The sequence below is a fragment of the Barbatula barbatula genome, assembly GCF_947034865.1.
Source record: "Barbatula barbatula genome assembly, chromosome: 7".
Classification (NCBI taxonomy): domain Eukaryota; kingdom Metazoa; phylum Chordata; class Actinopteri; order Cypriniformes; family Nemacheilidae; genus Barbatula; species Barbatula barbatula.
In genome coordinates this window covers 8,290,238-8,304,687 of record NC_136770.1, presented here as the reverse complement: position 1 = coordinate 8,304,687, position 14,450 = coordinate 8,290,238, and the positions used below count along the sequence as shown (strand labels likewise).

General features: G+C 38.6%; 1 protein-coding gene across 2 annotated transcripts; it reads right to left on the bottom strand.

Annotated features, from left to right (window-relative positions):
• Positions 1-1,382: 1,382 nt before the first annotated feature.
• LOC306896453 (retinol dehydrogenase 8) lies at positions 1,383-13,085 on the bottom strand. 2 transcript variants are annotated; one of them, XM_079460466.1, is made up of 7 exons: positions 12,639-13,085; positions 12,255-12,370; positions 11,591-11,752; positions 11,266-11,445; positions 4,132-4,225; positions 3,802-3,985; positions 1,383-3,030 (listed from the first exon to the last, which is right to left on the bottom strand). In XM_079460466.1, the coding sequence occupies exons 2-7, from the start codon at positions 12,364-12,366 to the stop codon at positions 2,791-2,793; spliced, it is 972 nt and encodes a 323-aa protein (XP_079316592.1). In that variant the 5' UTR covers positions 12,367-12,370; positions 12,639-13,085; the 3' UTR covers positions 1,383-2,790. The 2 variants fall into 2 exon arrangements, with proteins under 2 accessions (XP_079316592.1, XP_079316593.1); XM_079460467.1 differs by lacking the exon at positions 12,639-13,085 and having other exon boundaries at positions 1,384-2,850; positions 2,931-3,030; positions 12,255-12,448.
• Positions 13,086-14,450: the final 1,365 nt, after the last annotated feature.

The following is a 14,450-nucleotide window of genomic DNA, read 5'->3' as shown; positions in this document are numbered from 1 at the left end:
TAAATATACGTACACACAGGGTTTCTTTATTATATTATAACATATTACTATACAACATGTAATAAATGTAATTTATTGTAACACTGGTTTTGAAACTAAAGTGAAACCTTCAAACTGATTTGCTCCAGTAATTCTTTTTAATTGCCACAAATACATCACATTGCCAGAGAGAAAGAAAAACATCAGTTTTAATATAGTTAAGTGCTTTTAAACAACTTTTGTTTTTCATTTGATCCAATGTCATGATACATATTTTAAAATCATTGATAAATTGTGAAAAGTTTGATTTCATAATGCCCACTTCCTTTTATGTCTACACTATTTACATTATATATTAAATAAATGTATTGTTCTTTACTTTGTAAATTATCGTTTAAAAATAACAAAATACATAAAAAACAAAAATTTTCACCATACATCAAATTATCTACTTATTTATCATTTCTGTCACAATCAACCACAGTAATAGAGACAGAGCGCAAGAAAACCACGCCCACTATCATTTATCTGTACAGATGGGGCTAAATCATGCACAGAGGAGGTTGCACAACATGTCCCTCACCTAAAATTATGTCAACAGGTGAAGCCGAATGAAGCTCACCCAGGTGTTGACCTGAATGCAACTCAATTTAAGACTCGAACAACAGTTGTGCCATTTTGAACCTCACTGAGAGAATGTGCCACGATGATGTCACATGATGGGTTGGGCATGAGAACACCACCATAGTAGTCAGTTGGCATGGCAGAAGTGGGTGTAGCTGCTGACACACATGAGGGTTTCACTCATTGCTGGAATCTTAGTGTAATGTAATGTAGATATATTTGATTTGTCAATGCAATATAGGAAAATCACTTATGAGTTTTTTTACTCAATGAACATGATTAATTATAGTTATAGAAATGTACAAATTTTATGTCAAAATTTAACACATGAATAAAGGACGTTCAACTGATGAGACATTTTTGGACTCAACAAACATGATAAAATACAATTATATTAATGTGCAAATTTTATGTCGAAATTATTATGTAACGGATGAGTCCGTTTTTTTCAGTGCAGTAATTCATCTAAACATCCTCTTTGCACCCTTTCTCTCCGTCTTGACAATACAGGATCTTTTTTAGTCCATCCTATCGGCTGTTACATCTGCATTCTCCAACACCAGAATCTTTCCTCTGGTTTCATAACAGATTCCAAAGGTAATGGTAAGCGACCGAGATATCCTTAATGTATAAATTATTTTTCCTGGCACAAAGCAAATAAAACCTTTGACTCTTTCCATCTCAAGTTTTTCTGAATGTGTCTCCAGAAGTATTTTAAAAGACATATCAACAATCTAACAAATGTTTTCCTCCATAGCAAAAGAATAAGTCACAAGATTCATGTAAGCAATATTTTTATTTTAAAGTTGGTTTGCAATACATTTATTGCATGACTGTACTTTTAGAAACAAAAGATAACAGATCACTGTGTTATTATAAATAATTAACAAGACTTTTGATTAAAATAAAGGATATACTGATACAACTCCCTAGCTTGTGTGTTAATTATGGAGACACCTGAAACATTAGTCTTGTTTGAATATATAGCGAATGACATGACAAGACCACAGGAATTACTTGAAAGTAGATCTATAATCTATATGCTTGCTTTCAAATGACTCTCACAGTGCTATAATGTCAGTCGCTTATTGGTATGCTCAAGCCTATGAGTTAATCAGGTTTTCAGAGACATCTAAGACATTCTGGGGGGGCGCAGGTCGCCTACTGCAATTGAAAAACGCTGGTCTGAAGCATGTTTGAAATCCCCTATTTGTATGCTATAATAAGGCTGGGTTAATTGTAACATTAATGTTTAGAAAGTTACTGTATATAGGGTCGGCAATTTGTGCTTTGAAATTACAATATTAGCTATTTTTTTGTTATAATTGTGCAGCATTTTCTCATAAATCTATCCATGTGTATTTATCTATAATAGAAGGATGGTTAGATGAGGGATGGCTGGATGATAGATGTGTGGATAACTATCTATTATATAGACAGATTTCAATTTCCACGTTTAGTTTATAGATGGAATAATATTGAGTTATCTGCGTCAAAGACAATTTTCTACCAAGTGTTACCACTAACCCGCTGTCTACTACAATGAATCCCACCCATTGTTTCAATTGTAACGTTTGCACTGTAATTGTATGCGAACAGTAGGTTCCAGAAAAAAACTTTGTGTTCATTGCTAGCAGAGATTATGTAAAAATATAAAATAATCAAGCTCAAATATTTTTTGAGTGATTCATTATTGTAATATCAGATGACAAAGCGCTAGTGGAAATCGAGGAAGTGGTCATTGAGTTTTGAATAAATGACCCCCTGCTCCTTGTTTGAGCAGTTTAAATTCAGTTAACAACAGACAGTTAGGCAACAGAACAAGTCATAATCCCAAGTGTTTCCTCAGATTACTTAAACTTCTCTGCTGATGCACCAACATGCATGCCCACATCTAACTCCGTGGAGTCCAATGCAGACATTATGTTTTAAGAAACCTTTTGGGATTTTATTTGGTCTCTATAGCATTGATCATTACGTCACCTTACCTTACAATAGCTTACATATAGGTTTTATTTCTCACATGCTTTAGACAATGGGGTGCGCCCGAAGTATTTCTATAACATTTATACCATGATGCCAATGTTAAGTTCCCTTAAAGAACATTTTGTACATAACTTTTTCAGTGCAGGGAAAACAGGTTACTTTTTTGTGTTCATTCTTTCGAGAATATTACAGTAGAGTATTCTAGGACGCAGTCTTGTCTTTCTCAATAGTAAAGCTCTTGCGGCTTCTCCAGCGTAGGAGCTTGAGGAAATTGAGACTGGCATTAAAAACCTTGTCATGTTCAAATACCATCTTGTAGAAGGTCTCAATGGGAAGGTCACCATTTGGATCAGCATATTTCAGGGTTGTCATTGGTGTGTACAGAGTGTTGGTCTGATGGCGAAATGGTGGGTTCTCCATGGTAATGATTTTGTATGTGTGCTAGTAAATAAAGAAATAACAACGGACTGTTAGTTATTATTAGACAAAATTACATTTACAAATTGATCATTGCTGTTAGAATCGCCACAATGCATCAGATGACATCCGCGCATGCATCACGACATTGTTGAATGGACCTGTCCAATATTTTTAAAGTTTGACCCGAGCCTGTGCCGACCTGGGAAATGAACTACCCGGACCCGAATATTATTTAAAAGCTGGACCCGAATAAACCTGATCGGCACATATTTCACAGAAAATTGCTATTAAAGAGTACTAAAAGATGCGAAAATACAACTTTTTGTCTTACCTATTGTTAATGGCCTTCTCCCTCGTACCTGATCTCATTGCTAATGTTTCATCCATGTTATTCCTCTCGCCGATTAAACAAACATGCCTAATCCACTCATTAGTCCAGCTTCATAAGTTTGCCTGCTGTCACAATAAACCTACAGCTTGCAGTAACAAACTGGCAGAGTTCTACTGCTGACTGCTGAGATCGTTTCAGCCCCCTAGGCCCACCCATAGCTCTGAACCTGTTCACAAGCTAGGGTCATGACTTTTAGCCTAAACCATTTTTGGGTAGAGAGAAGTGGCAGTTATTTAGATTTTCTTTTCTTAATTGTTAGTTTTTTTGTTGTTTTCATTAAAATCTCATGGATACAATGTATGTATTTTATGTAATATTTACATGACACAAACCGGCGGTGGTCTAATAAAGTTGATAATAAATTGATATTGTAGTGTGTGTGTGTGTGGTCATGTAAGCACCTCTGCAACATCCTCTGGTGTTTGTCCAAGAGTCTCAAATATCTGGCTGTAATTCTTCAAGTAGATGTTGGTAAACATGTCCGCAGTCACCTTATCAGCTCTGGAGAGGTCTATCTTCAAGCATTCTTCATAAACTTTGCGCTCAAACTCTGTGATAACTGGTCCAGGTTCAATGAGGCTTATACTGCACATATTAAGTTTAGGTGTAATTTAAGATATTTAAAGCATTCCAAAAAGACCACGGAGGTCTCAAAATCAATATTGCAGTATATTATATTGACAGGCCTACTACAAAAAAAGTCAAAAGTCAAACTACAAATGGTAACTTACTTTAGGTTGAATCTTAGTGCCTGAACTGCCAGGCTTTCACAGAATCCTTCTACAGCAAATTTTGATGCAGCATAAATGTCATTAAACAATATACCTGTGTACATGAACAGGGCAGTGATTAAATAACAGTCAAATGGTTAAATCGATGTTGATAATCCTGTAAAATACAGATTCAAATACATTATTACATTCATTGTTGCAACTTTCACACACAGGTGAAATGAACCAAATGTAAGCATACACAATAAATAAATAAAAAACAAAACTTATTGTTATTTAAAGATGGTTGTTCTTTTTGTCTGTGGCAGGTTGCATAACTATATATATATATATACATGTATCATGTCAATAGGTAAAGCTCTAACAAATGCTGGCCTTCAACCATTGTCAGTTGTATGTGATCAAGCACTCATGCACTATTTCTTTTAAATACTGAGAGCTGCAATAAATGTAATTAATTATGTATTAATACTCTATTAATCTATTCAATGTAGGTGCTGAAATATACCCTTGTGATGCTCCTTGTATTAATAATAGTTTTAATGGGCCCGGTTTCGAAATACATTGAGCAAGATTACCTAATTAAGATTCTTAACCAGTTTAGAGCCATTTCACTCAGCATTAAGCACAATGAATTTAAGAAAAGATAAACAGCATAACAAGTACTATTCCTGGAAATATAACCAGCTTTAAAATATGTCCTTAAAAATGTTTCAACGCTAACATCAGGCATAACTAAAACCAAATTTAAATCAAGCAAAATTCATTATAAAGTCTTAATCTCTCTTTTTTTGTAAATAAAACAAGGTCTAATTTTAAAATGTGTCACGCAAGCTGTACACAGATCAGTAACATAAATGAACACAAACTTAGCCTTGTGTTTTCCATGTAATGGGTAGAGTGAGGTTATTGTCATTGTTATTGTTAAACGTCTGTAATACATGCATGGGCAACTTATGACACATAAGAAAAAACGTATTCACGCCATACGACCACTTTAAGGCTATCTCTGTATTTTCCCTTACGAAACAACTTTTCTTAGTCCCTTATTGGACAGTTCTCCCGGAAAAGTACGCCCACGGTTCCCGCCTCCTTCCATTGGTGCGGAAACCCGGGAAGAAGGACAGACATGCTGTCGGAGAGCCCTCGCTGCTTTGAGAGGGAGCAGTGGAGTCGCCGTGGTTCGCCGTGGCCCAGAGTATGCTGCCATCCTCCATGAAGGACAAGCTGCAGGCTGCCCTCAGCCGGAGGAGCCATTGTTGGCCTCCAGGGGGTGGAGGAGGATTGAGCCATCCACCGAGCGTCCAGTACCATCGGATTGCACTGCGAGGAAGAGCAGCTACCGGAGCAGGATTTTTTTTCTTTTTTCCTCTCTCGCCTGTGTCATTCCTTGTGTTTCTGTCTCCTTTTCTCTTGTCTCGGCTGTCCTAACCCCTGGGTGCTATGGCTGTAGAGACTGTCCCCATAGCAAGGGCTATGGGGGTATGTGGTGAGCAGGGCGGGACGAGAACAGGTGTGGGAACAGCTGCGCATGCACCCGTCTCGCATCTCTAACGGAGGAGCTCCGGAAGCATGAGAGAGGAGCGACAACAGGGAAGGGCGAGAGAGGACCAGGCCTGGACTTTATGTGATGTGTTATTGTGTTTGTGTAGCCGACAGTCAACCGTGAGGGAGCTTCCAGCATTTTAAGTTTGTTTTATTGCTTGTTTTTGTTATTTAAAAAGTTGTTTTACATTCCCGCCTCCTTATATAGGAATGTTATATAAATGGTGGATATAACGCTGGATTTGTAGATTATTGGCAATCTGCATGTTCTGTTCCTGCATAAATTACACAATCTTATAGTTAATCAACAGTTATGCAGTGATCATGCATCGATGTATTTTGTGCTCATGCTGTACTCCCAAGCTGAACGTGCTGTACTCCCAGCTGAACACATGATTTTCATGATCTTGAACTACTTTTGTAATGTATTCTACTTTCAGACAGAAGGAACCATAACTAGTATTTAAGGTTTATGCCTTTTATGATTTAGCTGACCAAGAAAAGACACGTGCGTGCCGAACAGGGTATAGGCCTACAGGTTACACTGCTCAGGCTGCCTTTTGCTCACGCACTTCTTCAGTATAACAGAAGTTTAATACCATGGAACATACACAACCACCTAGTGGTTTCACTAAGTAGTGAGACATAATAAGAACACTTTATTTAAATACATATATATTTGTGTCAATACACAACAGCTTGATTATAGTCTCAAAAGATCAACATTGATTTTGCATATTTTACACATGAAAACTCATCAAAATAAGGCATAGGGACCAACAATCCCATAATCAATCAAATAAAATTTTCAATTTTCAATTTGACAGACAGTCTGCATGCTTTATTTGTGCTGTTTTGCTTTCGCAAAAACTGAACACATAATATCCCCTTATTTCGTGTTTGCCTTAATAATAAAATAAGAATACCCATACTTAATTCATATCCACAGTAGCTTATTTATGGGTACATTGAAATTACAAAAATGTTGTGTACGTTCACGCTACGATTATTAAAATAGTTACCCTTTAGTTTTAAAATACAAACAGTATTTTATTCCTCAAACTTTGCATATTGTTCCCCCTTACCTACAAAGTAGATGTACATTATTGTTACAATTGTTTAATTATGCGGTACATTGCAGGTCGTAATCTAAAGTGCTACCAAAAGATTATTATCGTGTACATAAAGATACAAAATCTGTCTTGTCCTCTAGATGGTCTGCTCACGCCTTTTATTCTCCCGCATGAACCAGTGGCGGTTCTACATGGAGGCCTAGGGAGACCCGTGCCTCTGTAGACATGTCCCTAGATATATTCATATCTAAGCAAACTTATTGAAGCTGAAGCGAATATCTAAATGTCAGTATCCTTGCTACTAGGTCTACACAATGCCCTCACGAAACAAAAATATATGGGAATATACTTCAAAACGTAATGCGATAAATTACATAATGCATTTCCATATATGGGAAACTAGTGCTTATATTTTTAAATGTACTGCAATATATGCATTGACCATGAATGGCTAATACATATACAATATTTATAAATGAAGACAAAAATATCCTTTATTGTGAAAATATATTGCACACATGTTCCCAGGCAAAGAAATGTAATGCATGCCCCTAAGTATTTTTCTTCTTATAGTTATCATGAAACGAGGAAGGCACATAGCATCGTTTTTTGCCCCAGTAAACAAAAAAGTGAGAGAAACAAATCAAGGTGTTAAGGAGCTGGAAAAGGGAGAGCCAGATGAGTCAGTGGAGGTTGGAGAGAGAGCATGTGATGAAAGTAAGGGCTCTGACACAGAGAGGGAAATTCCAGAGGGTGAGGAGCATGAAGTAGGGGGTGATGAGCATGAAGAAGGGGGTGATGAGCATGAAGAAGGGGTGATGAGCATGAAGAAGAGGGTGAGGAGGAAGAAAATATACAGGGACAGAGAGGGGAACAGCCAGAGGGACAGAAAGTGGATCAAGTACTGCACCATCAGGTTTGTGATGAAGAAGGTCTTTAGTATTTGTAAAGCAGTGCAATTATAATTTCATTGTTGGCCTACTGTGTGTCCTTAAAATGGTGCTTTCTGTTGTAAATTCCTTTTTGTGACAATATGACTCTTAATGTTTATTTTTTTAAGTAAAAACTTGTCTTATAAATTGAAATACATGTCGATAAACATGCATAAGTAAACAAATGTGTGTTTACTGTACATCTTCCTACAGATATCAGCAAGTCCAAGAATGATGTACCAGTACAGCCCATCTTGAATATAACCCTCTGGTTAAACATTGGCCCTTCCTTGGCCCCCCTAAAAAATGTTGTCTAGAACCGCCACTGGCATGAACAGATGAGTTTTCTCTCTGGGGAATTGTCTAGTAGTCTTGCGGCTCTGCCATATAAATAGCGAATCCACTATGGTGCGAAAGGAATCTCAGGCTCCCCTCTCCGCTGGTTCCAGTCCAACCTCTCCGGCAGATCATTCAAGGTGTCATAGAGGGGCTCGCTGTCCACTGTTCACCACATGATCACTGGGGTCCCTCAGGGATTGGTGCTTGGACTGCTGCTTTTTTTACATTTACATGACATCCTTAGGACCCATCATACGGGCACACAGCTTCTCGTATCACTGACGATGCTGACGACACCCAGATCTACATCTTGTTTCACCCAGATTATACCACTGTAGCAGCTCGCATAACAGCCTGCCTAGGTGACATCTCAGCTTGGATGAAAGAGCATCACCTCCAGCTGAACCTGGCCAAGACAAAACTACTCGTGTTTCTACGATCTCAGGTTAGACTCTACCTCACTGAGCATAACTCCTTGTCCTCACTGAGCAGAACTCCTTGTCCAGGCCCTGGTAATCTCAAAGTTGGATTACTACAATGCTCTCCTTGCTGGTCTTTCTGCAAAGGCTATCAAACCACTTCAGCTGGTTCAAAACGCAGCAGCACACCTCGTCTTCTAACAGCCCAAAATGTTATTAGAGACAGATAACAGGGATTTTTTAAATGTTAACTCAAAACTCTAGATACAGCTGCCCCTCTGCGCTTAAAGAATTGGAGACCTCGGTCGGAGACAATGTCCAGGGGAATTTCTAATATCTGGCATACATGATTCATGAGGAGCTCAGCTGTCTCCTTGGCTGAAGGCACTTTGGGAAGTGGAATGAACCGGGCAGCCTAAGAGAAGTGATCCTCAACCACCAAAATTACTGTGTTGTCCTTGGACGGTGGGAGTCCCGTAACAAAGTCCAGCAAAGGTGTGACTATGGCCTGCCGGGAAAAGGTGGAGCAGCCCCTGAGGAGGCTGACGTGTATACTTTCCCTGGCTGCATGCACGGCAAGCCTCCATATAGACCTTAACGTCCTTCTTAATGGCCGGCCACCAAAACCGCCGCTGGAGGAAGTCAAGAGTACGAGAACTTCCTGGATGGCACATCAAGGGAAAAGGCCCGGACAGATTGAGAGACATACAGGAACTTTGAAATGAAGATTAGGCAAATCAGTCCCGAGACATAGAACTGCATGTAGTGGATCCTCCCAGTCCAGGAGAGTGCCGTAATGTCGAACAATGATGACTTCACATAAAGTGACAGACACTCGTCATTTTTTAAACTGGATCTACACTCACCGCGACAAAACTTTTAAAAATGGTGTTTTGTTTTTACCGGAACACAATGTAGCATGTAGAGTCAACCAATGAATTTGTGAACTCAACCCAATCATCACATTACATTTACATTTATTCATTTGGCAGACGCTTTTATCCAAAGCGACTTACAAGTAGTTTTTTTTACAGTGACACATTACTGCAGAGCAATCAGGGGTAAGGTGCCTTGCTCAAGGGCACTTCAGTCATGACCTGCTGGCACTGAGATTTGAACCAGCAACCTTCTTATCACAAGCCCAACGCTCTAACCCCCAGGCCACAACTGACCACAATCAGCATATTCGATGACCAAGGCCAACCCCCGAATCTTCCGGAACTCTAGAAAAGTACTGCCTCACAAGCAGGGACATTCTGGGGGAGAATTTTTAACCCAAACTTTGTTTTGATCCCTGTCCCTGTTCTGTCTTTTGAAATTCATGTCTCCAAAACTAAAACTGTTTTATCACCTTAAGAAGATATCCAAACTAAGGCACATGCTGTAACGAACACCAATTGGATTGCCCTGCAATTCCACAGATCCCATACCCTTTCCACGCATTCCGTGTCACACCTGTTGCTGATCACCTGGACTTTTTCAACCCCATACATCGTCTCATTCAATGCAAAGTATTGTTTTTCCTGATAGCATTACCTTGTTCCTTGATCGTGTATAATCATGTTTTAACCTGTACCTGGATATTGTTTTGTGATTGGTTTTTTTGCCTGCCATGACCATTGCCTGAACTGTGTTTCTCATTTTGGATTATCTTCGATATACCGTTTGCCTGGATTTATGACCTATGCCGTATCATGGATTATGTTTATTAAACTGTGTTTGGATCTAATCTTGCCTCAGATGACACGTTACACATGCTATCAATGGCAGATGTGGGAAAGTTGATTCATGCTTTCATGTCATTAAGGTTAGACTATGGCACTATGGTTCTTACAAGAACAAAAAAGTACAATCAGATAAATTCTGTCAACACTGCACTGGTTGCAAATTAAGGATTGCATAAACGGCTCTCTCCTCACGCCAGGAGGCAATTGGAGGGGGCGCTCTGTTAGGAATGAGACTGCTTATGAGGCTCCAGCCGAGAGCACCTTGTCCCGAATACTAGTGCCTTTGGACTTAATTTTCCAGTTAGCTTTGTGCTACTGATAAGCTACACCTATAGCCCATTATCCACATATTTAAGGTATTTTATATCTTATATATACACAATCTATATACACGATACAAATCTTTTACATTGATATTCTTTCAGTTTTATTTAAAACTGCGTCGGCCTGAAACTAGTAGAAAACACTTGCGTCACTCCTGTTGATAGGGCCCTCTGTCTGCAACCTGAATATCCAACAGAAATATAGTCTTGATATAAGAATTTTTAGTGCTGGTCTATCTTAAAATCAGCGCAACAGTCTGGTTGCACTTGCACAGCAACTTGCATTTTGTTGCTACCAGTACATATATTCAAATCTTCTATAAAGTTTTTGTACTGTATATAGATTTCAAATTTTCTTTATCCTTTTTTTGTTTCATTGATACTTTTAAGTAACCATGCACTGTATATATCTATATACTCACAATGTGGTCTGAATTACATTTTTGAGTCTGTAAATAAATCCACCTTTGCACAAATGTGGAAGTCATGGCTTCTCATCTCATTTACAGGTATGTGAAAGACTGACTAGCCCTAACTAATTGGCTTGTTGCACAAGATGGCGCCAATCAACTTCTGGGATGCCAGTCTGGGCCTCTTTACCTCGGACATGTATGTCAAAAGGAGAATTTTTGCCTAGATGGGTATTTAGATGGGCTAGATGGCCATATGGGAACTCCAACATGGCAACCATATGCAAATAGCCAATTGATAGTTGACAGCTTCTAAAGACACAGCCCTAGCAGCTGTTTATGCAACCATTTACTGGTGTGACTTACCCTGAATTCCCATCACACTGCTCATGACCACAATATGGCCACTTTTTCGTTTCTTCATATCAGGCAGAACCTCTTTCAGAAGTCGCACAAGCCCAAAGAAGTTGGTGTCCATTACAGCTTTCATCTCATCAATGGACTGACATTCAATCGGGCCAATCAATCCTAATCCTGCATTACTGACTGACAAAAACACACAGAAAATATTGTATATACACTTTTCACAACTTTGTGCACTGGGATTGAAAAAAGAAGTAATGGGAGTAAAGCGTTAGTATTTTGATGTGGAATTGACAAGAGTAGAATGTAAAGGAAGCACTGTGCTTACTGAGAATGTCGACCCTGCGCATGGGTAGACTGTCCACACAAGCTTTTATAGACGTTTCATCACACACATCAAGTTGCTTGATCTCCAAAGTGCGGCCCAAAGTACGACCCGCTGCCTCTACCAGAGCTGCGCCTTTAGACAGGTTCCTCATGGTGGCATACACTGCCAATAAACATAACTCATGTTTCATCTAAACGTATCTTCTAATATGCATTCTAGTAGTGTGATTGTATCTCAGATACTAGAAATTATTTACTGGCTAACTGATTATGGCTCCTTTTAATAGGTTGTTTGCAATCACATGGTTCACTTGAGGGCAGCATGTGATATTCTCCATAGGAATTAACCATCACAAACCATCGTTGTTTAGGTGTGTTAAATTTCCTCCCGACTGCAGACTCAGGTTTTTAAGCCACTTTTATCTAAGTTTTTCACTTTCCCCTTTCATGAACACAAACTTTTTTCACTTGCTGCCCTCCGTCTGCAATTCGTGCTGTGCAGTGATGTAATCTACAAAAACCTATTTCTTACAATTTATTTTATAGAATCCACAAGTAACGCAGAACTTCTGATCATTTGAATATTAATAAGTCCCAAATACTAAAATAAAATCTACATTTTCATTAGAAGCAGTTTCTTGAAGTTTCTATCTGTTACTACTTACCCATGAACCTCTTCTTCTCATCTTTTGCAATGCGAACAGCTAGTGCCAATCCAATGCCGGAAGAACAACCAGTGACCAGTACAACCTTCTGATTTATGGCTGCAATAGACATTTTTCTTTTACAGAGGACAAAGTGAGATAGAGAAGAGAGTGTAAGAGAGCCAGGGAGAAATAGGGATTAGATATTGATGTGCAGTGGGAGCTTGAGCGATGAGCTAAAAGAAACATGTTAATCCACTGCATACAGACTCAGCAAAATGAACAATGTGGGTCCCTCCATTCTACCAATCTATATACACCCTGCAGATCTCTTTAGTAAAGTAATAAAATTACATAATGTTGCGTTCATATTGAAGATATGAAAATAAAGTAAGGTTTATTTACCATTAAGTATTTTGCTGGTTCCTTTTTTGTTGCTCCCATTTCGGTCCCATACCCAACACAAACCATGCCCATATCACCAAACAGAACAAGTAAGTTTTTAATATATATTGGACTTCAACAAAATATAACAGATACATTTAAATATCTTCTAGTAATTACTTTATACCGTATGCTCGGTATTCAATTAAATTAAAATGGCAAATTAATATACTGTTGAAAAATGCAGGACAGAGAAGCTAAACATGCAGCGATATTGCATACTGTGAAGCATCCTGCATTCTGCACCAATCCTGATGCATGAAACACTAGAGCACAGATTGTTAAAGCTAAACACAAAATTGCACAACTGTGTATATTTCTGTGTGTGTGAAAGTATATACATTTGGAAGAAAGCACGGATGCAGTTTGATATAATGGGTCTGTTGAGTCCCGGTCCTAGGGTGCCACAACAACCAGAGGAGAGGCTACACCTGGGGCAGGGATGCACGTGTCGCTCCGCCCTCAGCTGTTCAAATTGTTTAGTAGTAAAGGATTAATGTGAACTCTAGCAGGTTTTCATTTCCGCTGTTTATTGCTGCATGATGCGTACACCTGCTATGTATTTTGTATTATTTGTTAAATTACAATGTTTAACTCTTACGTTGCGCTTATTGTTGTTGAAAGAAGATGTGAAGTAGTTTTAAAAAACCAATAGCCCTTAGTGTTACTTTACTCACTCAACCATGTCACATAATTAACCTGGGTTGTGTTGTGTTTTCTTTTATTGTAGAGCTGGTGGCCATGTTCTCTATGATAAACTTAGGCTCACAAAGGTTTAGAAAAAGGCACCCCTGGGCTTATATGAAGTATGGAGTTATTTTGGTATTGGTGTATAGCCTACAGACCTGGTTTCACAGACAGGACTTAAACTAAGCCAGGATTAGTTCATAGTTCAATTAGGACATTTAAGTAGATTTTCTAAATATAAGTGCCTGTGTGCTTCTTGAGACAAAACAATAAAACTGTAACATGGAGTAATCCAGGCAGGAAGTGGATCCACGTGCAGTATAAGATTGATTTAACATAAGACAAAGTATAACTTAATAAAAAAAACATGGAACTAAAGTAATCTATGAAACAATAAAACCACAGGGACACTGTAATAAGGTTCAATTAAAGGAAGGAAGGAGGTGGGAACCGGCGAAGGTAAAACAGACTTTTAAAACAGAACGTTTGGAAAGCCGGAGGCCCACTCACAAATCCGAATTATAATTTTTTACTTCAAGGGATGTTTTGGTCAGTCAGTTAGCTCATTATCTTTCTCTGATCAACTCCTACAGTTGAAACAAGGTAAAGGTTCAGTAACTGACTACGCCATTCAATTTGGTACTCTAGTTAGATAGTTATAAGGATGGTAGGAATCACACCATTAATTTTTAAGGCAATTGATTCAAAAGAAGAATATGTAGACATAGTTAACTGAGATACCTTCAATTTCTCTTTATATAGTATTGCTAGCCCCCAGTGATCGTATATTAAGTAATCCAAAGGAGAAATAGTTTTTACCAGAATCATTGCCAACCGATCTGGCCAGGTTGGTTAATACACTGTGATTAACAGTCCGTATAAGCCTACTTGGCGAGCGTGGTAAGATGACTAAAAGGATCGTATTTGACACGAGCCATCGATGTTATGACTCCACTGACACCCGTGATGTATATATTTCTGATGTGGTATGTACACAATATCCAAGGGAAGATGTGGAGTTGACAGAAGATTAAAAGGACGCAAACGGAACTGGATAAGTTCTGCCGCCGAATACTGGTGCATCGT